The sequence below is a fragment of the Periplaneta americana genome, chromosome 2 (assembly GCF_040183065.1).
Source record: "Periplaneta americana isolate PAMFEO1 chromosome 2, P.americana_PAMFEO1_priV1, whole genome shotgun sequence".
Classification (NCBI taxonomy): domain Eukaryota; kingdom Metazoa; phylum Arthropoda; class Insecta; order Blattodea; family Blattidae; genus Periplaneta; species Periplaneta americana.
In genome coordinates, this window is record NC_091118.1 from 146,337,165 (window position 1) to 146,360,756 (window position 23,592).

General features: G+C 34.6%; 1 protein-coding gene across 4 annotated transcripts in view; it reads right to left on the minus strand.

Moving 5' to 3' along the window:
- The window catches only part of RhoGAP93B (MyTH4 and RhoGAP_KIAA1688 domain-containing protein RhoGAP93B), a 121,077-nt gene that overhangs the window by 57,549 nt on the left and 39,936 nt on the right, over positions 1–23,592 (minus strand). For 3 of the 4 annotated variants that reach the window (XM_069818597.1, XM_069818600.1, XM_069818596.1), the window contains exons 4-13: positions 21,353–21,502; positions 19,368–19,643; positions 16,115–16,274; positions 14,179–14,345; positions 12,238–12,661; positions 9,793–10,090; positions 7,775–8,222; positions 5,206–5,419; positions 1,384–1,647; positions 186–344 (exon numbers count right to left, since the gene is read on the minus strand). In XM_069818597.1, coding sequence (XP_069674698.1) covers positions 186–344; positions 1,384–1,647; positions 5,206–5,419; positions 7,775–8,222; positions 9,793–10,090; positions 12,238–12,661; positions 14,179–14,345; positions 16,115–16,274; positions 19,368–19,643; positions 21,353–21,502 — 2,560 coding nt within the window. The remainder of the gene's footprint in view (positions 1–185; positions 345–1,383; positions 1,648–5,205; positions 5,420–7,774; positions 8,223–9,792; positions 10,091–12,237; positions 12,662–14,178; positions 14,346–16,114; positions 16,275–19,367; positions 19,644–21,352; positions 21,503–23,592) is intronic. The other variant, XM_069818598.1, reaches the window with a different exon arrangement.

The following is a 23,592-nucleotide window of genomic DNA, read 5'->3' on the forward strand; positions in this document are numbered from 1 at the left end:
ATCAATGTGCTAACCATAAGTTACCTCCATACTGGTAGAATGATCGTCTCCCCTGCACTAGATAAATGGGCATGATGGGCCTTGACACTATTAAAGCTATTGAGCTACAGACCATGAATTTTTGTAGAAACATTTTTTCCCTCTTTATTCACATTTCATTATACACTGTAATACTTTGAATATACCTGCTGCTGCCCCAACAATTAAACCTCCACTTCCTCTTGACTGGACAGCTTGCTGCTGTTGGTGTTGTTGTAAACTGCAAGCTGTCAATGGTGTGCCAGTTGTAATGTTGGTGTTGTAGTAGGTCACACCGTCAACATAATCTGAATTGTTTCGACAATCTAAAACACAAAAGAAATTATTACAAAAATTCAGTACCTGACCAGTATGATTTACCAAAGCATCAATTTGAGAATGTGAATTTGAATGATTACGAAGAATTTAAATATCTTTATTAATATTTAATCATAATTCTAACATAAGCATTAATAATAACATCTTCGTAAATAATTTTATAAAATTTAAAAGCATATTATATCTATATACAAAAATATACTGTAATTGCAGCACTGTAAGAGTCACAGTTTTATACAAGGAGCATTAAATAAGTAATGCAACGTGCATTTCTTTTTTCAGTTGGAAAACAATATATTTTATTTGGATCATCCTTCAACCTTCCTCTTACTTCATGTTGCTTCAAAGTTTTCTGATATACGATACAGTTAGTTTTCAAAATGGAGTATGCGAGTGAGGTGTGTGTAAAACAGAGAGCAGTGACTGAATTTCTTTTGGTGAAAAATGAAACCATCATGAATATTCATAGGTGCTTAAAGAAATGTTTATGGAGATGTGGTGGTAGATAAAAGCAATCAGAGAACCAGCTGCCATCATCAGAAGCATAGTAAGGAAATTTGACTGATTTTCCAATTCTCAGGCAGCCACACGCAGCAGTGACACCTGCAGTGATGGAATATACCAATCCCCACATCCAGAATGACTGGCAAATTATAACCACAGAACTTGTTGTTCAATTTGGATAGTATCAACACAATTATCTACCAGTAAGGGTATTCAAATATTTTCTTCAATCCGGGTCACTCTAAGTACAATTTTGGATCATAGAGAGCAAAGAATCACCTGTTCAGAGTTGCTTGCTCGTTCAGAGACGATTTCTTATCCTACAATGAGAAAGATTAACCCCAGAAAATTTTAATAGCTTTGATCTGAAGTTACACAGAAGTAAAAAAGTTAGTCATGAAGTGTATTTCTGATATTATCGACATTAATTCTATATATTGATAACACAGGAATTATCATCATTTGATCCATACTTATAATTTATTTAATGATTCATTACTGCCTAAAAAAATATGTTATTACCTGAAGTGTACTTGGAACGTAGCCTAAGAGGAGGTTGAGGGGCTAGGAACTGACTATATGTTTCACGATGGCTGCTGTCATCATCGTCCAAATAATTGCTGTCATCTAGATATTCTTGTGAACTAGAGTCTTCTTGATTGGACATTCCTTCATCATCAGCGAATTCATCACTATCATCCTCACCCCGTCCGGTTGATTGATCTTCGTCATCTGAATGGAGAGAGTCAGCCTCCTCATTCAGTGGATCTCCAAACCTGTAGCACCCTGAACAAGTAAAAAGCTCAACTATAAAAATGAAAAGGAAACATAAATTCAAACTTTGTTATTGATATGGCTAAAAGCTCTAAAAAATAAAATAAAGGAATGAACTCCCCAAACTATAGACAAACTTAGAGATAATATAAGAAAAATTGCAAACATTACAGAAATACGTAGAATTTTTGGGTGTGAATAAAAATTGGAAATGTGTGAATGCAGACAGATGTCAATTTGAAAAACTTCTGTAAAAAAGATTAGCACTCATTATGAAATAAAAATATAATTGTGTGCACGATATTATTAATGAAAGTTACAGAAGAGATTACAAATCAATAATGATGCAGGCTATGATGGCCATACAAACATGTCTGATTCAAGTGTTCAAGACTGGAAGCCAAACGGAATGCTCTGTATACACTGGTTTACAGTTTTATTTTGCGTTACATAACTATGTTGTTGTTCCTACGGCAATTCAGGCAATTAACCCATCTTCTCTCTCACGCTCCAATATAGCTTTGCTGAATATCCTTCAGGCTGATGAAATTTTTTTATTAGTTAATTTTATTCATTGGTAACGGTTTTAAAACTTCATAACCCTTCAATGGAGAAAAGTGGTAAATGTCCCTCATTAACATTTTGAAAATTTGACAAATATTTCAGTCACAAAATAAAGGCTTTCAAACAAAACTGCAAAGAATTTAAAGATTACAAATAAATGATATGATCATGCATTGTAACTAAAATTATTGTATTATGCAAAAATTTGTCAAATTAAATGCCCAGAATCATTTTCCTGGTCGCAAATTCACATTACTATTGTACCCTAGTTTAGAAGAGTTGCGTGACTACACCCAATTCACTGAAAGAAAGAGTCATTGTCTATAATTGCATATATGGTTGTGATGTTCAATACAGCCCAATAGCTCTTCAAATTATATAACATACTAGTGGCTTGTGCAGCAAATACTGCTGCAAACTAAGTTCGTTAGACGTTCAAATAAACATTTTTCAGATTTATTTTCAATGAAGAATACTTGTCTTTTTGATAGTTATTTGCTTCCATAATAATGAAACATACTCCCTCTGAATGGATTTTTTCAGGCCAAATACTTTTTCTTGAACCTATCCAACTTCAGTTTTTGAGTTTCAACGCGAAAACGCAAGTATCAATGTCAGGACGATAGCAGTAGCTATTTCAGGTCATTGTGGATTGTAGGCAAAAGTTAAAAAAATGTCAGGTTTGCTAAGCTTTCGAACAATAGCATTTTCGTATAGCTGCTGCATGTAGAACTTGTAATGTAGAGCGTAAAATCATTTTATCCTACTAAGAGATCTTGCTGAAATGATCTGGAAACTACAAAATTTTCTAGGCCTCTTATTTTATCAGTAAGAAATACCTTTTGATCTTTCCTTAGGAACTGCAATTTTTGCGCTCTCTCGAGCCGATACTGAAGACAATGACACATATCAATATCTACACTACACCGCCATTAAGTATATGAAAAAGACCCAACCCCACTGGGTTAATAAGTATAAAAATATTTGATTTTTAATAACAATATTATTATCTTATTTAAGTTTTGTAGTTATATATAGCAGCCACTCAGTAAATTATAGAAATGAAGATCTAAATTAAGATATTCTCAACATTTACTTACATAACCACAAAACGTTTCACTTTCATGTCATCAATATATCATCGATATTATGTACAATTAATGAAAAAATAAATGCATCATGATATTAACTATAATAATATTTAATTTCTAATGGTTATAATGCCATCAAACGACCTCAAGTTTCGTAGATTTGAATATCCAATACACAGCTGTACTCTGAAAATTATACACTGAAGAATCAGTTTTTAGTAACAAATTGAATTGAGCTCTAAATATGTCGGCAATCTGCAGGTCATGGCCTTCGTGTAATAGCCTATTGTTTATTGTAGTGTGTGTTTTGTTCTGAAATTCAATCAAGTCGGCCGTGATTGAATAAAATTAGTTCTCAAAACTGACAACAGATGGATTTTGGAAAATAGGAAAATTATGTAGGAAAATTGACATTTCACTGAAAACTACTACTTTTCCGAAAAACTTTAGGTTCCGAGCTTCAAAATGAGGGGTCATTTATTAAAATCCGTTCAGCCGTTTTCCCGTAATTTCCATTACCAGTTGAAATTATATATATAGATTATGGAATATATCAGTCCCCTAACTGCCCATTGTGCAACTCAAACCAAGAAATGGATTTGGAACACCTCAAAATCTGTGCTTCAGTGGCTGACCATGAAAAATATTGGAGTGCATGAGGTCAAATGACTTTATTGTCAAACACCTGGGATTAGAAAACAACAACAACAATACCTGTTTAAAATTAATCCGTTGTTTCAGAAAATTCCTGTAATATAATTATTGTAATACTGAATTAATGAAGTTTGTTGAACTTAATAACAATTGGTGGAAAGACTATGTCTTGTGCAACCCAATCAGACTCATCTGAAACTTGTTTTTCTTTTCAGTCAGTTTTCTCGTCCATGCCCTGATTGTATTTTTCTTCTAAAGACAGTCATGTTACAAATACTAGAGTCGATGGCAATTCGGAAGGCAGTTGTCTGCTAGCGTTTGCGTCAAGAGAGACAGATAGAGAGAGCAAGGCAGCGTACAACATTGCCACATCGTACTTCACGAGCACGTGCAATACAAATAGCGCAGGAGAGAATTTAAATTATCAAAAGACAATAATGACCTTAGCCATTGATTACTGTAAGCATGACACCAAACAAACCCTCTTTCCTTCATTAACAATATTCTTTGCATGGTTCTCAATCCCACACCACATGCTTCTGCAGTCGTTTCTTTCATGTTGGCAATGTTGCTGCCAGCATCAAGATGGCCGGCAGCGTTCTGCTCGTTAACGTTTTTAAAATAATTATACACCTTGAACACTATTTTCCGCGCCTGCTTTTGTAATACTTGTCTTTTTACAGTCTCTTCTTCCATTTATTTACCTTACATACACGCAGTAAATGTTAGTTTTACTTATTCAATGTATTGAAACACTCGCACATGAACAAATGAACTCGGGAAGTGCATGTTATAGACTGATTCTGATTGGTTCTACTGTACAAGCTTGTGACGTCACATACCAGAAATGTTACGGCGCATATAGAAGCTAACCGCCTTCCGAAATGCCATCTAGTCTAATCACCCACAAAATAAAGAGAGTCCTAGAAAAGATGAAAATCTACAATCTTTGATTGCAGGAGAGAACACAATAGCTACTAAACACAATGACGATTTGATTTACTTCTACAGATAATATATTTATTAGTCTTAAAAGTGAGGTCAATTAACTTCTGAATTCATACTATCGGAAGATGCAAGAGGTACACGAGTGCATATGCTTTTTTTACTGTTAACTGAAGAGTGTGACTAGTTTATATTGTTGCCTGTCAAAATCAAACAATAAAATATGCATCTCATGGGAGAAAAGAAAATTCCTACTTTGTATTCATAATTAAGCCCAATTCTTTCAGTAAGTGAGGAATGAGACAGATTCCTTTACCTGATAGTTTAGCTTGTTCCAATATGTACTGTTGAAGAGGTAAAAGATGTGCTTGAATCTCAGGATCCAAGATATATGGCGGGTAGTCTCCCAAGTTACTGTAAAGAGGACCTCCACCTCCTGGTCCTCCACCACATCCCAGTCCTTTGCTATTATCTAGGTTTCCATGAGGGAACTTACCAACTGTTGGATTACCATTATTGTAACCAGAATTCTGTGGAAATGTTTAACATATAAGTTCAATTTTGTCTTCATCAATATAAAACTGGAAGCTGTAAAAATAATCATAATTTTAAGAAACATTACATCAATAACCTAAGTTTTATTTTCCCCCTTTGTATAGAGGAGGGGCCCAAAGCCTAGCATTGCAGCTTCAAATGACCTTATTGTGCCTTACCACTCCTTTATTTGAAAATGTTTGCTCAAGTACGAATAGTTTTTTCCTTGTAGATATCGTGTATCAGCTATGTGATGCCATTTGTCGGTGTAGCCATGTAGGCTTAAGGTTCCAGTGAAGTCCTACTAGAGTGCTCTTTATGGAAAAAAGGTTATGTCTCCTCAAACTGATTCCATCTGTCACAATACTACATCACAATGACACTGTTTCAGTTAATGCTATTGTAATTGATGATAATTAGAGCCCAGATATTTAGGCATTTATAGGCAATAAAGGCAAGTAAAACATGAAAAAGGCACAATAGGCAGGCAAAAAAGGCAATTAAAATATGAAAAAGGCACTGTAAATTTAAGAAAAGGCATAATAGGCAGGCAATTAAAATACAGAGAAGTGTCCTCTGAGCAGAGGGAAATATGCGATATTTCATTTAATTTAAATATTTTTAATAAAAATCATGGTGGAGGAGGGTTTATGCGATAAAATATGGTATCTCAATGATTGTGTGAAACGTCTATACTCGAATTCAAATAGTAAAATATAATATGTGCCTTAACCCAGAAATGTATTTTATTCAATATTCGTGTACAGTATACATCAAAACAAATAGTAATGATATTATTATTTAACTACTGTACATGTCTGCCTAACAACCAAGTATTTATTTCTTTTTCAGAATATTTAGACATACTGTAGATTCAGCACTTCCTTAGTGCTGCAATTATGGTTCTCACAACAGAGGAAAAAATCTTTGTTGCTGAGTATTATTTCCATTCATATGGACTTGGACTTATAAATGGCCCAAATTCGAAACACATTTCAAATGGTTTTTGCGAAATGTTTCACAAGCCACCATTGAGTAACACACAAGTTTTTGACACTGAGGAATGCATAATTTCCGGTCGAACACATTTTCCTTACTCAACGGATTCAATGCTACCCAATGTCTATGTATGAGGGTATGTTAAAGGAATCCATCTTTATGTAGAATCCACCAACAATATTGTGGAATTACAGGGAAAAGGCAGTGTTTTTTTTTTTTTTTTTTTTCACTAACTGCAGCAATCTCTATTTGCAAACATGTATTAAGGTCTACATGAACATTATGAATATTATATAGAAAATAATAGAAAGCATTTGAATTATGTTTAGTATAAAAAAAAAAGTCGGTGAACATGGAATTTTGTTTTACAAATATATTTGTTTTTATGTTCCAGTTTATTAAAATGCTTTACTGAACTGCAATTTATAGTTTACTAATTACATAAAAGCAGAGTATTCATTTTCAGTACTGTTTGTTTTGGCAAATACTGCATACCCATATACCCAATACTTCTATGACTATGAAAACCTCGAGACACATTAAACAGAGAATGGAGCAAGATGGACCATCTGGAAAATACGAGACATAAAGTTCATCTAATACTTGTTTCCATGGTACCACAAGTGATGTCAAGAGTAAACCATGTCAAAACGTTACAATTTCTCTCTCTTGTACCTCGAAATAAAAAAATCTGAACTATACTGTATTAGTATTTCACTGCAGATAAATAAATATGTATTCATATTACATGGAAATAGCGCAAATACTCGGTATATTTTTTATTCTGTTTTCTTCTCCAATGCTGAGCAATTGACAACTAAACTACACGCTCGTATTTACTAATCTCAGTTTAACATTGAGCATAAGTCTCTATTTCTTTATCCAGGAAAGCTGCAATTAAGTTTATTTATTTATTTATTTATTTATTTATTTATTTATTCTGGTGAAGTTAAGGCCATCATGCCTTCTCTTCCACATCTTCTCCTACACCTAAAATTAATTACCCTCAGCACGATTTGAGCTTATTGTAAATGATAGTTAGATCCAAAGGCAAGTGGAGTAACCACTAGATCATCAGGAATTACTTTTAGTATAACTTACATTTGTTTGCATTAACAAATCAGTACTATGTTAATACTGTATAAAAAAAAATTCAGGAGACTGATAAATGGTATTTCGGTAATGCACTGCACAAGCCCATTAACTTGTGACACAAATATTTAAGCATATATTTTAATGTTATATTCTGAAGGTATTTTGAGACTCACAAACTTTGTTATTCAAATTATCATGATATTGTGAAAAAAAAAAAAAGAACATTATGGTATGAAGTTATTCAGAACAAAGATTACCTTGGAAGTAGAATTTTCTCTTGCTGCCTGCTGAGTAGACTGTGACAGCTTGTTGAGGTGTTCTTGCTGTCCCGCAGATACAGAGATCAGATCATCATATGAAGCTGGTCCCTTACCACTACTCAGAATTGCATCTACATCTGATCCTCCAGGTAATGTGGTACAGCGATGTCTCGAAACTGGTGGTGGCTCAATGGAGGCGAAAGGATTTGGATGCATTGACTTTTTGGCACCACGAACAATGGCTGCAGGACTAGATGGAGATGTTGTTGCAGGAGAAGAGGGAGAAGGACTTGAAGTGGGGTCTTCACTGGATGAATTATCATCATCGTCGTCATTACTATGCGTCTTACTGGAAGAAGTTGCCGATGCAGTGGTGCGTTCACCAAGTGCGTTGTACTTATGCGATTGCTTTTTTTGGGGTTGGAGTTGTAATTGTTCTCGATACCTGTAACATGGTGTACACATCTGTTACAAAAATATAAATTATTGAAATAATCCAGTTCAATATAAAATTTTGCATTGCCAGGAGTGTTTCCATGCCTACTTCTGCCTTTGTTCTGCTTTGTATTAAAGTGGAATGATATTCAATTTTTGTGAGTTCCATTGCATTACACGGTTGGTTCAGTGATTGTGGTTTACAAAGAATTTGATATTTTGACTTAATTTCTTTCACTCTCTGTATAAATGTAATCTACTAATAAACCTCGTGTTGCACCTGGTTCATGCTGAGAGTTACAATATGGTGATCTTCCCAATTGGGTAGCTAGAGAAAGAATGATGCAAATCAATTGACGACGACAATAACAACATAATAAACCTCAGTAAAATTTAGACTTTGTGTTAACTATCCTTGGGCTAAATGCACACAGCGAAAGTGTTTTCCCAATGGCGAACAAAAAATGGACAGATCAGAGAAATCGAAGCAACTTAGAACTAATAAAGCCAGGGCTAATGATCAATAAAATCGCGACTATGATTGCAAAGAGCTTTTTTTCTTTCTGTTTGCATAACAAGATGATCAAAAATTAATGTTCTGTAGCAACCTGTTAACAATTATAAACATGATTTAGAACTAAGAAACATACATATTTTTTAATATTATTATACTCAATATTATGACCTAAATCATATTTTCATTATTGATAGTTTTATATTATAAAATGCCACATCCTTGTTTACCATCTCTGTTAGTTTCTATTTTAACTATTTTGTTGTCTTTCTGTTTTACTAAAACTGATTGTATTTCTGTATAGGTATTTTATTAGGTACAGTTACTAAGTGTCTCAAATATCTTCCTCTTTCCACAGTTCTGCACAGTAATTTTCTATTCACATGATCGAATACCTTTTCGAAGTCCACAGTGCATATTTCTAAATTAAATTTTAATATGTGCCGATAATATTGTTTTGGTTTTCTCTCAAGTCTCATCAGAGTCTGAATTTAATTTACCTCATACAACAGATACAGGGCACACCATTTGGATATATTGTACAACTATAAGCTGACGAAAGTATTCCCCTGAAAATTTTATTACTACACGTATACCACTGGATAAATTTAAATGCTGGTACGTGATATGTTTATTAAAAAACGTAGCACAATAAATTGAGATGAAAGTAATAAAAATATTCATGAGAATAGTGAAGAATATTTCACACATCACTGGTAAGATGGAAAAAATGTCGTGTTTTTCTGAGAGTGAAGAGATCATATCCAATCTGAATATGCTCCTCAACACACTCTGGGGAATGTACGAAGCTAACAACACTACCGAAATAGTAATACTAGCTTGACAATATACCATCAAAATGCAATTAAATGTTACTCTACACAATGATGATGCAACAGTAGTCTGTAAATAATACAACACTTTTCCTTCAGCCAATTATGCTCAATACCGACATATCTTCATTATTATTATTACGCTTAAATGCACTAAACTAGCAGAAACTCGTACAGGTCATCAATTCCATACACAATGAAAAGAGAGTATGTTTAATGAACAAACTATTTACCTTGGTTCTGATTTCGTTTTCCGATGCATAAGAGGTGTTGTTATACTAACGAGTTCATCTTTAGCTGCAGTGTCTCCACTATCTTTCGATGTTTTTCCTACAACAGAAGTTACTCCAACTGAATAGGTTGTTGTTCTAGGGTAACAAGGGGCTGCAGATGTTCCAAAGTTGACATACTCTCCACCAGGATTCCCACCTGTTGTACCAGTCTGTCTGGTACCACCTCCACTGTGGTACTTTCGACGAGCTTGAGGTGTTGACTCTACAGAACGCATTCCTCCGCCAGAAGAACCTCCTCCTGCAATATAACAGGTAATTTAATTAACATAAATTGTTTACTAGAATTTAAAAATTAAATACATCTTGACATCACCTCATTCTAGTGCCAAGGTCATAAAAACATGGCTCTTTAATTCCATGCCTCCCTCTCCCAATTTGCCTCCATACCTTTAAATACAGCTTTCAAGAACACGTTGTGATAGCATTCCAGGCAGAAAATTTAGATGTCCAATAACTTCAAGTACTGTATCACAGAATAAGTTAATGTACGAGTCTACTTTTTCTTTTAATTAAAATATTACTTAATAGAAAAATAACAACGCACTAGTAAAGAGTGGTAAAATAGTCTCGAGAGAGATAAAAAAAAACACATACGGAAATACAGGAGCAAAAGTCTTCAGAGTTTTCTGTAGATTGAGTCATTAATATGTAGATACACTGGTAACCATTCCTTCCATAATATAGTATTCATACCAAAAAATTACACCATATATCATTCTTGAAAGTCTCAACGTAAAAAATTATGGAACATCGGTCTGGTTGGCATAGTTGGCATAGCGCTGACCTTCTATGCCCGAGGCCAGGTCGATGGCATTTAAGTGTGCTTAAAATGCGACAGGCTCATGTCAGTAGATTCACTGGCATGTAAAAGAACGCCTGCAGGACAAAATTCCTGTACACCGGCAACGCTGATATAACCTCGGCAGTTGCGAGCATCGTTAAATAAAACATAACATTTATTATGGATTATAGTGGTTGGTTGGTATCTAATGTTCTAATACTGAGCAATTGATTTCGTCCACTCTGTTGCACACCAACATTTAGCAGGAAGACTGAAAAATTGAATAAAACTTAAGACAGTGAAGAAAACGATCTTGATCCGTACCTTCATTAAGATAGCAATACAAATGAAGAGTTCAGAACCATAGTGGGCCAAGCGCCATTTACTAAAACCGTAGACAACAAGGGTTAAAATGAAGTTATGACCATAATTCAATGGAAACATATAGCAAGTAATATAAAGTATACACATTAAAACTAAATGATATGTCAATCTTCATTAAACTATGGTATTCACTTAACTTTAACCCTTGCTTTCTCAGTTTTTAATAAATGGCGCTTGGCCCACTAGGGCTCTGAACTCTTCAAATAGTCTCAAACAACGTAGCAGCTACTAAGAGTAGACAAGACGCAAGATCACTCATCAGAACATTATAAAAAAAAAAAAAACCAAGTAAACATCCAGAGGATCCCTTCACATATTGACCTCATAGAAAAGATATTGCAGAACTGTTAGCAAAAAAAGAAACCAAACTGCAATCACAAAGCAACCACACAATAACACGCATAATTAAGGAAAAAGTTAATAAAAGAACACATGCAAAATTCTCTTAACAATCAGAAGGTAAACAGTGAAAACACGTCAATGAATCCTGGAAGAGCTACTCTCTAAACCCCGGAAGGAAGTTGCAGCTGCATTCAGACTTCACACAGGACATGACTGTCTAGCAGCACACCTGAACCGAATTGGGCTCTATCAGTCAGAAGAATGCATTCTGTGCAATCAACAGGGATTAAGAATGGACAAACCTCACCTTCCAGAATGCCAAAAGCCGAACAAGAGCTTACAACAAAATAAGAACTTCTGTAGTTTATACTGGGAGGCAAGATATCAAATGGATTAAAATACACAAGTGATGGAGCCATTGGAAATCAACCAACCTTCATTAAGATTACAGAAAGAACAATGTACGAATTTCTGCAATACCAATCCTGCTTAATGTTTACTGAGGTAACCGTGGCATGTAAAGTGTCAGTAATCTGAATGTTATTAAATAAGATGCACTGTACAATAGCTCCAATTTTTTTTTATTAAATTGTTATATTCTGATATTATTATTATAACAGAATGGTAAGACACAGTTACAGATGACTTTGTAGTAACTGCACACAGCACATACCTTGCTACCTCTCTTGGCCAAGAAATCAGCTGCCTCATTACTTTTCACTCCACAATATGCAGGGATCCACTGAAGTACAATAGGCTAATTTATTTAATTTCTCCAGCTGTCTTAAAATTTTACGACACTTTAGAATACTGAGATTTTCTGCTGTTATGTCAGATGCTATATTAAGAACAGCTGAATACTGGGAACATATTCTTACCTCCACCAGTAACACCACCACTACCACCACCACTGCCGCCACTGCCACCCCCTCCTCCTCCTCCTCCTCCGCCACTACTTGGAGTCCCAAGGAAGTATTTCTCATGCATTGAATCATCTTCATCTTGGTATTGATGATATTTTTCACGTCTCTGCATGAAACTGTAACTACGAGCTAGAGGTGCTGGTAACGGCTGTTGACTTTGGTTTTTCTGACGGGATGAGGAACGATTTTCATGACCAGTGAAGCTGTAGGTGCCACCTTCCCTGCTTTCTGCTACATCAAAACTTCGTTGTTTTGCAAGTAATGCACTGCTACCACCTGCACTGCTGACTTGGTCACGACGTTGGCTAACGGGTAATGGTACAGAGAGTAAACCATATTTATCAAGGCTACTTCTTTGTTGCTGTGTTAAATGTTGTACCTGTAAATAACAAAAAAGTATTCATATTCTTTCCATTCAGGCACTTATCAGAGTGAACAATAAGTATTGAATATTGCTAATAAAGTCTTAAATTTTAGTTTTACAAAAAAAATCGTTGGAGACAAACCATACAATATTAAACCAGTGTTCGAAAAAATTACTTATTCAGGCATTCGAAAATAATCACTTAGTGATTTAAGACGGCACTTATTCCATCAGATCCCAGCCACTTAGTCACTCACAACAAGTGCACCTCTGCACATGTGTGGACATTGTGCCACTGTCATACATCTATGACGCAGTGCATGAGGGTAGGCCACTAGAGGGAACCCAAGAGATGGAACTTAAACTGAGAGGATTCGATCTGACATCGGGATGGGGATCCAGTATGGCTTAGTGGATTGAGCGTCAGCACTTAGAGCTGAAAACCCAGGTTCAAATCCCGGTGCCGGAGAGAATTTTTCTCCGTTCCACTCATCCTTCATCATATGATGACGCAAAATTTCTGCACGGAAATATCATATGTACTTCGGTACATCATAATAATATATGCTGAATTTAGTTTGGGAATAATTTCTTTAATATGATTTTTACAGTTTAACATATTATCGATTTGTAAGCCAAGAAATTTGGTTGTTGTTGTTTCTAATAGGACTTGTTGTTAATTATTGTGCTTGAAATTTGCGAGGTTGAATTTGGGCAGGATTTAAATTGCATTATGTTAGTTTTGTACAATTTAATACTAATTTATTGGCTAAGAACCAATCACATATGTTATCATCACTGACAATGAGTATGTTGATCCATAACTGGTGCCTACAGTTTCAGTCATAGTAATCCAATGGTTTTCTTTGATTAATATATTCACTTCAGCATCATGGTCATTTTTTTCATGAATTTGATGGTCAGGTTGAGAATTCTTCATTGTCAAGATTTTTCTTCCATGCTTAAATCTCTTACTCCAAGACATATTTCTGCATCATAGTATTCACCAAATTGCACTACAAATCACAGGAATTTCGAATGTGTTAATGCTTTCTGATTACGGAAAGATATGTGCAGAATATCCTGTTAGCTGATGTCATTACAAATGGCTAAATCCACGTAACTGACTCCTTTATGTTCATCTGAAGATGAAAAGTAGAACCAACATCCGAAACACTGTAAGATATTCATTCATCAGCAGCAAAGGAAAAAAAGTCTAAAGCTATACCTCTTCTTAAAGTGTCAGGAATGTTCAGTTAACTTCGTCCTTCTAACGTTAGTAGGTAGGCACAACAGGTCTATTGGGGCGACAGTTCATAGAGCTAACCTAATTCATCTCCTATTTCAATCTATCTAGTGACGAAGAACACCTCAAATGTTACATGATTTGTCAAACTGGTGAAAAAACATTTGCTAGCAAACTGGGCCATGTCACGATTTACACACCAGCATACATTCTCTCTGTAAGGATGAACACAAACTTTCTTTTTTATTATTATTTATTGTAGTTTTATACAACCTAAATTACACACCTGTGAATTTGCTTCACCAAGAGGCTTCTTTTTGAAAAGAGGTGTACTGGTTGACAATGTTAGGCCGCTACTACCATCTCTATGCCTCTGTTCTAGCGATAAAGCAGGAACATCCCTATCACGTAGTCGATGTTCAAGGGATGAGGCAATTGGAGGCGGTGATAAACCTAAAAATACGGAAATATTTTAAATAATTTATAATGTCTTGGAAACACTTTTGTAAAGTTTCTCAAAAATGAAATTTTTTAAGTAATAGCATATCAAGAAATAAAATAATATTTATGTAACTAAATAAGAGCTTCATTTTATCTAAGGCACTGTGTATATACACAAAGGTGTTACAGCATGCAACACTAATGTTTTTGCCAATATGAATTCTGGAACTTTGGCAATTTTCCTGGTAAGCTTATCGAAATACCGGTATTTACACAAAGATATCACTTTCTTGGGTATTAATTATAAAAATAATTGTTCACAATTTACTCCCACAAAGCTTATGATGTCCAAATAATAAAACATTATTTTAAGAAAAATAATAATGGAATTCAATCTTAGAAAACATCAGAATTCCCAAAAATTCCTTCCAAAGTAAGACACAAATATAAAATTAAAAAGTAGTCTTCTGTCAGCAATTAATTAAGAATTTTAATGGTTTCTTTTATAGGTATGTAAATATATTATGGCTAAAAATGAAATTCAATTTTTCTGAATAGCTATCAAGGGACCAATGGGATAAACTGTAATATAATGAATGCATGAACAATACTTAACACAGACTTCATTTTCTGTGGCTGCATATAGCATACATCAACATTAGATTTAGTTTAAATTGTAACTCCAGTGATTGCTTATGTTTTGTTATAGTTAACTTTACTCAGTGTCGATGCTTAAACATATGTAGAATCTGCACTTCGTCTCTTGTTTTTGGAGTATCTGTATTATCAGAATATTATTATAATAAGTTCCATTTATAATATGAATTCAAGTGATTATTTCTATTTTCGTCACTTTACTTTGCTTAAATGTTATCTTTGCCTACCACGTCATATATTGATAGCAGTAACCCAGTTTAATAAATTAAAAGCATTGTGAGCCCACACTCATGACAACTGTATTGTTCATAATGACAACTGAAAGGTAATAAAACTCCAAACATCAAATATATTTGTTTGACAATCTGATTCATATTTGAATTTGAAAATGTTACACAGAATATAAAAAAATATACACAGATTATACAATATACATAATATGAACACATGGATTCAGAAGAAACTATTCTCACAATATCAAACTAGATCTGGAAGACAATAGCAAATAAATAGGATACAATAACTTTTGTGATTTTCAAAATATCATTTTTCATATAGTATTCATGCGCACTGGTTCCAGTCCTCGTGAGAGAAGAAATTTTCTCATGAAATTTCGGCCAGTGTACGGGACCGGTGCCCACCCAGCATCGTGATGCACTTGGGGAGCTACGATAGGTAGCGAAAATCCGGTTTTGCAAACCAGCTATAACGGATGTGGGGATCATCATGTTAACCACACGATACCTCCATTCTGGTTGGATGATCGTCCATCTCTGCTTCAGCATGTGGACATGAGGCCAGCAGCCGGCTGGTCGGTCTTAGCCCTTCAGGGCTGTAGCGCCATGGATTTACTATTTTTTTTTTATTATTATTAATTTAAGAACCTTATCTGTCAATCCTTATATTCGAATAATTAATTACTTTAATTCGTGAAACAGTGATTGACTGAATGTCTACCAAGTATTTTGGTCATAGTTACAGGAAGAACTCTGTATGGTACTTAATACAAGAATTTTCAATAACAATCTTCAATAAAAACTATAATTTATAAAATGAAGTGCAAGAGTAAATAAAATTCAAATTAAGTTAACTATTCAAATTAGGTTAACTATCTAATTACATACCAGCTGGATTGCTTCCAGTGTGTCGATGACTATGATGGTGGTGATGGTGGCTGTTGGAAGAATGGTGGTGGTGATGGGGAGATTCTAATAACCGGTAACCAGATTCAAGACTTGTGCGACTATGGGATACAGAACTGGAATCACTTGATCTTCCAGAGTCCTGTAAAGAATGAACAATTAATATCAGATGAATAAGTTAAAAATCACGCACACATGCAACACACATGCACACATCACATAAACAAGGTATATAATGTCTGCAGATTTCGTGTCATTGGATAATAAGGGTTAAATAGATTAGAAAAGGTTTAAATTACTGCCAAACCTTGATGAAACTGAAAAAATTGCACTCTCAAATGGAACAGTTAACCTAATTTCGATGGAAGAACTAAAAGTTATTTTACAGAAAATGAACAGAAAGTCTCTGGTATTTGATGGTATAAATAGTAAGCTCATAAAATACGCAACAGAAAAATTTTAAAATCATGAAATCCATTACTGCAATAACCGTATGAATAAATTGTTTAACATTTTGGTGGCATTATCACTGACTACATAAATACATTGAAAATTTTCAAATTCTTGAAATAAATAAAATGGTGTTAAGACAAATCAATAATTACTTATATATCTTACCTTTAAAATTGTACATAAACAATATTCTAGCAGAGACAGCTACTGTGTTAGGAATTGAATTATTAATTGCTTCAAGTGTCTAGTTTTGATTTACATTGTATGTTAAGTATGTGAATATCATATCTGAGATTATGTGAAGAAATATTTCTATGTAGCTACATAAATTAATGATGAAAATATAAATAAGTTATAAAATGTACGAATGTTGAATTGAATAAAAATGGTTTACAGTGTTCATTGTTTTTAAAATCTAAAATAGCTCTTTTTGATCTCTTAACCTATTAAGCTATCCATAATATAGGCCTATGACACATCACCCCATCCACTAATATAATACATGATGTGTTTTTTTAACAATGCAAAATAAACTAGATATAAAAGAAAGAAACGAATAAAGGTATTTTTCCAAATATTTTGACGAGTCTTCGTGTTATAGACTGGATCCTAAGTTGATCGACCATGCAATGGACATCCAAGAAAAACATCAAAGTTGAAGACAACAGGATTATATTGGTCAAACGTGACAGACAACGTTCAGCAGTATCCAACTGCAGTGAAGTAAATACTGCCAGGGAGAAGTCCGTATCAGTGTCAACAGTAAAAAGTCGCCTGCGTGCAGCTTCATTGTTTGGTCGCACAGCTGTGCGGAAACCATTGCTAACCTGTCAGCACAAGCTTAAAAGGTTGCAATGAGCCTAGGGGCATCAAAATTGGATCATGGACGACTGGAAAAAAGTCCTGTGGGCGGATGAATCCAAATTCGAGAAATTTGCTTCAAATAGTCAGCAATATGTCCGCAGTTGTCCTAGGAAAAGAATGCTAGAAGGTTGTCTCACCCCATCTGTGAAACATGGAGATTGTATTGTAATGGTGTGGGAGTGTTTCAGGAATGATAAAGTTGGAAACTTAGTAAAATTGGCTGGTATTTTGGGGGGGAGGGGGAAAAAGCGTATCATTGGATTCTTTCGCTTCATGCTGTGCCATCTGGTACAAGACTTATAGGACATGATTTTATTCTCCAACAAGACGACCCTAAACATACTTCAAAGATGTGTAAGAACCATATCAGTATTACAGTAAGAGCAGGAATGCCAAAATACATGACCTGGCCGCCCCAGTCCCCGGATTTGTCACCAATTTCTCTCCAATTGGGAGGAATTTGAAAGAAAAGCATAACAAGCGGCCCCTACTAATGTGGATGAGCTATGGCAATATCTTTTGCCCGTCTGGAGCTCTATAACTACAGAGGTGTTACAAAAACTGATTGCAAGGATGCCCCGAATTTATAAAACTGTTATCAAAGCAAGAGATGGTCATATAGATGAACACAAAATTTGAACCATTTTCTTACTTCACGAAAAAATACGATTTCTCAGTCTTAAAATATGTTTTATACGTGTGCTTTGTGTGAAGTTCATAGCATATGCACTGAAGCTTGTTGCAGAATAAAATTAGTAATTGACCTCAACTTTTTTACTTAAGGAGTATCATAAAATGTTGAATTAACATTTTTTTAAAGATGAGTTTAAACTTTCTGTCGCTAGTGTATGTACAGGTCCTCCTCTACCTATCCACCATTCACCATATTGTCTGTTTAGATATCATCTCATCGTTCACCATATTGTCTGTTTAGATATCATCTCACACTTAAAAGGAAATGGGATGGGAAGAGTGTGGCATACATACGAAGCATGAATGTTGCCACTTTACAGTATCCAGGCACTCAGTTCACTGGCGGCTCCAAAAAAAAAAAAAAGGCACTATCTCTCGTAAACGGTTAATTTGTGAACCCATGTTTGGTGGAACTTTTTTGCTCCTCCGTTTTTACTTCTCATCCCTAAATTTTTTATCATGACTTTTGAAACACCCTGTATACAATTAAAAATCGGAAAAAACTCTAACACATAAATTTAATGTACACATACTACTAGAGCATTGGGTAGTAATTTGGTTTGAATCCAGAAGATCCAAGTCGAATTTGTGATGGATAAATATTGTGTTTGGCAGTGCTATGTAGTCTGCCTCCCATGGAGCACAAAGAGCAATGCTTACAGTGGCTAAAAGAACTACAGCTTTGGTTGTCACTTACAAATAGGGGCATTTGGGTGGATGGTGAATAGTCAAGTATACCTGCCATTGGATAAAGGAAAGTAATACATTTAATGGATAACAAATATGAAGATAAGTGTCAATCATAATTGAATGGAATACAATACTATATACTGAAATAAAAGACACACTCGATTTTCAAAACCTGGAGAATTCAATTCTGTATATTTTTAGACTCAGTATATAGGTAAAAAAATTCACAATTTTATTTATTCAATTGCAAGATGACTCTTATAGATTTGTTGCTTTTCACAAATTATTCCTCTGTTGGATAAAATACTCAGTTGCGCAGTTGCAGACAGTGAAAGTATCACTTAGTGGTAAGGAAATAGAACAGACACACTGCATTAAGGCACTGTGGCAATATGACACTACTCCCTCACTCTTCACTAAATTAACTCAAGCCATATAAATATTTGTTCCTATATAGTATACTATATATTAAAAAAAAGTTATGTTTTAAAGAGGAAAGATAAACTACATTACTGATATGAAGTATGAACCACACCTGAGAGTGCGTTGTTCTATTGTACCACGATCCACTTCCCTGACTACCCCTTCTACCACGCTGACCATTTCCTTCATCATCTCCTCTCCCACCACTACTGCTGTTATGATGATGTCGATGATGGTGGTGGTGATGTCCTCTTCGACCTGATCTTGGTGATCCCACTGGAGAAGTTTGAGTTTCAGAGGTCACAGATGATTTGTTGGAGCAATTCGTTGGAGCATGAGAACGAGAGGGTCGAAGTGAATCTACTTTATTGCTGCTACCCGAGCCAGGCTAAAAGAAAATAACAAATGTAGGTGTTTAGAATACAGTGAACAACAGAAACTAATTTTAGCACTTAGTTCTCTAATTCATAAAATCAATTAATCAAATACAATTATTTGTAAATTATCTTCTTGACATCCAACAAGAGTGAAATATTAATATTTTATTACAAATTAATTAACTTCTACTGAATTTAAAGAAACGCCCAGAGATGCTACACATAAGAAATTATTATATATTAAAGGTTAAACATATCCAACACGTCATTTCATCATGTTGTTTAGCCAACTGTCCAAAGACAGGTTTGCACCTCATAAGTGACACCAATAAGGCATCACTAGTGGGCAACTAAGCCAGGAGATAATGGGGTAGGGTGGCCAGTTTCTTTCCCCCTCCAATGCATAATCACTGACTAGTAACATATTACAGATAATCAGACTTCAGATGTATACAAACAGTTTGTTCTTCCTCCGACACATTTCGCTAAGTGAGATGCATTCCTGATGACAGATGTACATATCAGCCAGAACCTCAATCAAAAATCATTACAGCACTTCAAAATTTTCGCCTAGCACATGAATTCTAAAGCAGCCTGGTAGCTTAGTTGGTAAAGAAGCTGGTACAGACTGGAAGGTCCAGGGTTGAATCCCAGCTAGTGACGAGATTTTTTTGTGACTAAATTTTCAGAACAGCCCCGAGATCCACCCAACCTCTTATCAAATTGAGTACTGGGTCCTTCCCAGGGGTAAAAAGGTGGTCAGAGCATCATGCCAACCACACCACCTCATTCAAGTCCTGAGATCAATGAATGCATGAAGCTCTATCACCATGCTTCCATATGCCATTCAAGGCTTGTACCAGACAACTTTCGCCTTTACCTTTACTTTTACCTTGACATAAATTCTAAATATTGGCTCCTAAAATTGTTGCAGATATGTTTACTTTCGAATATAAGTAGAACATCAGATAGGTACATAAAGTAAGCTTAATAATTAATAATAATAATAGATTTACATTATATTCATAAAAACAATAGCTACAGGTAATTATTATTTTCAATATATTTCTGATTTTGTCCCTTATTTGTGTGAAATGTCTCTTATTTTTAAGCTCATGTCCCTTACTTCATTATTGTAAAGGTGGCAACCCTAGTGCGTGCATGTGTGCTCTCTTCATAAAACTAAAGTCACTTTTAAAGTCGCCAATTGTATACCGATATTTTGGTATTATTGTTGTTTGTCGTCTAATGGTGATTGTAATTACTGATTAGACTTAGCTTATATGATTTTTCCTCATGTTTCCCAAGAAAATTATTAAGTTTTACGTTGTAACTGCTATTTTCTGTCCAGTTGTCGAAAAGTTAGTGTCCCCAGCTGAGGATTTGTATAATTTTCATAAATATGATGCATCATAAGTTTTATGTGCGCCCTATTCTGTTTAGGTGTTATGTTACGAAATCATATCTGCTATTTTGTAGGTGTATCTAAAATGCCTCTTTGGGACCAAAGATTTTATACATTTTGCCTTCCCATTGGTATGTATTGTTTGTTGAAACTTGTATTTTTTTTAATTTTTGGATTCGTTAATTAACTGCTGTTAATTTGTGACTTAGCAATCATTAATGCTTTCACCCCACTTCATTCAACAGCAAGAAGTGCTGTATAAGATGTGTTGATATGGTGATGCCTTCAATATTATACAGATTTATACATACTTACTGGGATTTGAGTGGGCGTTATAGGATCTTGTTGAGTTTTAGAACTCTTCACAGTCCGCCCAGGAGTCTGTGTTGCTACCGATTCTTTTTTTCTAGGCTCATCTGTTGTTACTGTATCCTCTGATACTGGTTCTGTGTTCTGTTTTAAAGTCTATAATAAGAGTAAAAAACAAACATACAAATTAAACACATTTTTAAAATCATTCATTTATTCTATTTTTAAGACGTGCAAATAGTATATCAATAAAAATTATGCATGCTTCATTCAGAACTGTCTTTTCATCATTCAAAATATCATGAACATACATAATTTGATATCTTAAAAAAAGTTGAACTCATGTGCAATAAACATCGGTTAAACGAAACTTTTAATATTTATTGCTATATTTACAAACACAGAGACTTATCTGAAAGAAATCAGACCCCAGATTTTCTTACTTGATGATTAAAATGTAAAGTAATGCTTCAATCATTTTTATTTTATTTTTATTTATTTATTTATTTTTGGTCCAATGGCAGAGCCCTTAACTTATTGTTATTCACTTTGACTCTATAAGCGGGCTCATAGATGTCACTAGTGTCGAGAATTGTAGACTACACAGTTCGTCAGAGACTATCCAGAGTGCATCACAGGCTGTGAGCTGACATTACACTCATAATGAATGACGATTATTATGGAGAAATGTTGGGATGTTGCAGGGAAACCAGAGTACATGGATTAAACCCCTGTGTTGCATGGACCTCAGGCTTGTCCAGCACGAAGTTATAAATTCAGAGTGAAACAGAATTTGAACTCAGGCCCTCTGATTAAGCCCAGGTCACTAGCACTAAGCCACCATGGCTGTCACTGTCTAATAAATATTCCACTTTATCTTTACACTTGTGGAAGGTGCAATGCAGAAAAATTATAAAGTAGAATTCTGTTAATCCAAATCCCACTCATCCGAACTGAAATTCCTAAATGGAATAAGTCCTCAAATTTCTAAACTTAAGAGATGTAAAGAAGAAAAAATACAATATTTGGGAACGAAAATGGTTTCACTATGTTCTTTATGAGATCAAAATTAAATAGTGTCTTTAAGAAACAAAATAACAGTAATAACAAAAAAATAAAAAATAAAAAAAAATATATAAATCTGCGGCATAACAGCCCATTAAGGGCCAGAATCGATCAGCTGACTGTTGGTCTCACATCCACATGCTTCTGCAAAGGTAAACGATCATCCAACCAGAATGGAGGTATTGTGTGGTTAGTACAATGATCCCCCCCAGCTGCTATCATTGGTTGTTGTAATCAGATTTCGCTACCTATTTCAGTTCTACAAATGCATAACAATGCTTGGTGGTCCCTTACACTGGTCGAAATTTCATCACAAAATTTCTTCCCCCATGAGAACTCGAACCAGTGCACATTCCGTAACGCAAGTCCTAAGCATGATGCCTCAGACCACGACACCATGGCGTGGAACTAAGAAAAAAAGAGATAAAGTTTCATTGTTTTTTTATTACCTAGAGATCGGTTCTTTAAACAAATGTGTGCACACAGGTATAACATTCCGATTTCTCAGTCAGATATAGATTCTACTTGCCATTATATTTTGTGACCATACATTGTTTTAGTAAGTTCAAGTAATGAATTTGGATAATCAGATAATTTTATTAACCGAACAAGCCATGGTCCAATTAGTTCAGATTAGTGGGATTCTACTATACAAGTACACGAGTAAAATTCGAAACTATGAATATAAAATTTTTACTTTAAAACCAATATTCGGTTATTTGAAGTCCATACACATAAAATGGCGACTAATTCAAGGTTGCTTCTAATGATTTTTCTGATATATATTTTTTCCATACAAGAAAACAGCATGCATACACAAACAAACAAACAAACACACACATAGATAAGCAGACGAAATAATATGTCTCTAAAAATATTTGGAGTAATTATGAATTTATTTACTCACAGCACCATATTCTAGTTATTATTTATTACTTATTAGACAAGATTATTGAAGTCTATAGGTTGCTAATCATATCAGCAAGCTTATGATTGAGGATTTGGATAAGAATTGGAAGCGCACTTAACATTTTTAATGTATATTTTATATCCCATTATTTGGAGTTAAAGCAGGTACAAAACTCTAGGAGTGTGAACATTGTGATTCTGCAAAGAAAGTGATCTATGGTCATGAATAACTTGACAAAGCTTTACTTAACATATGGTTATTTTAATTTCTT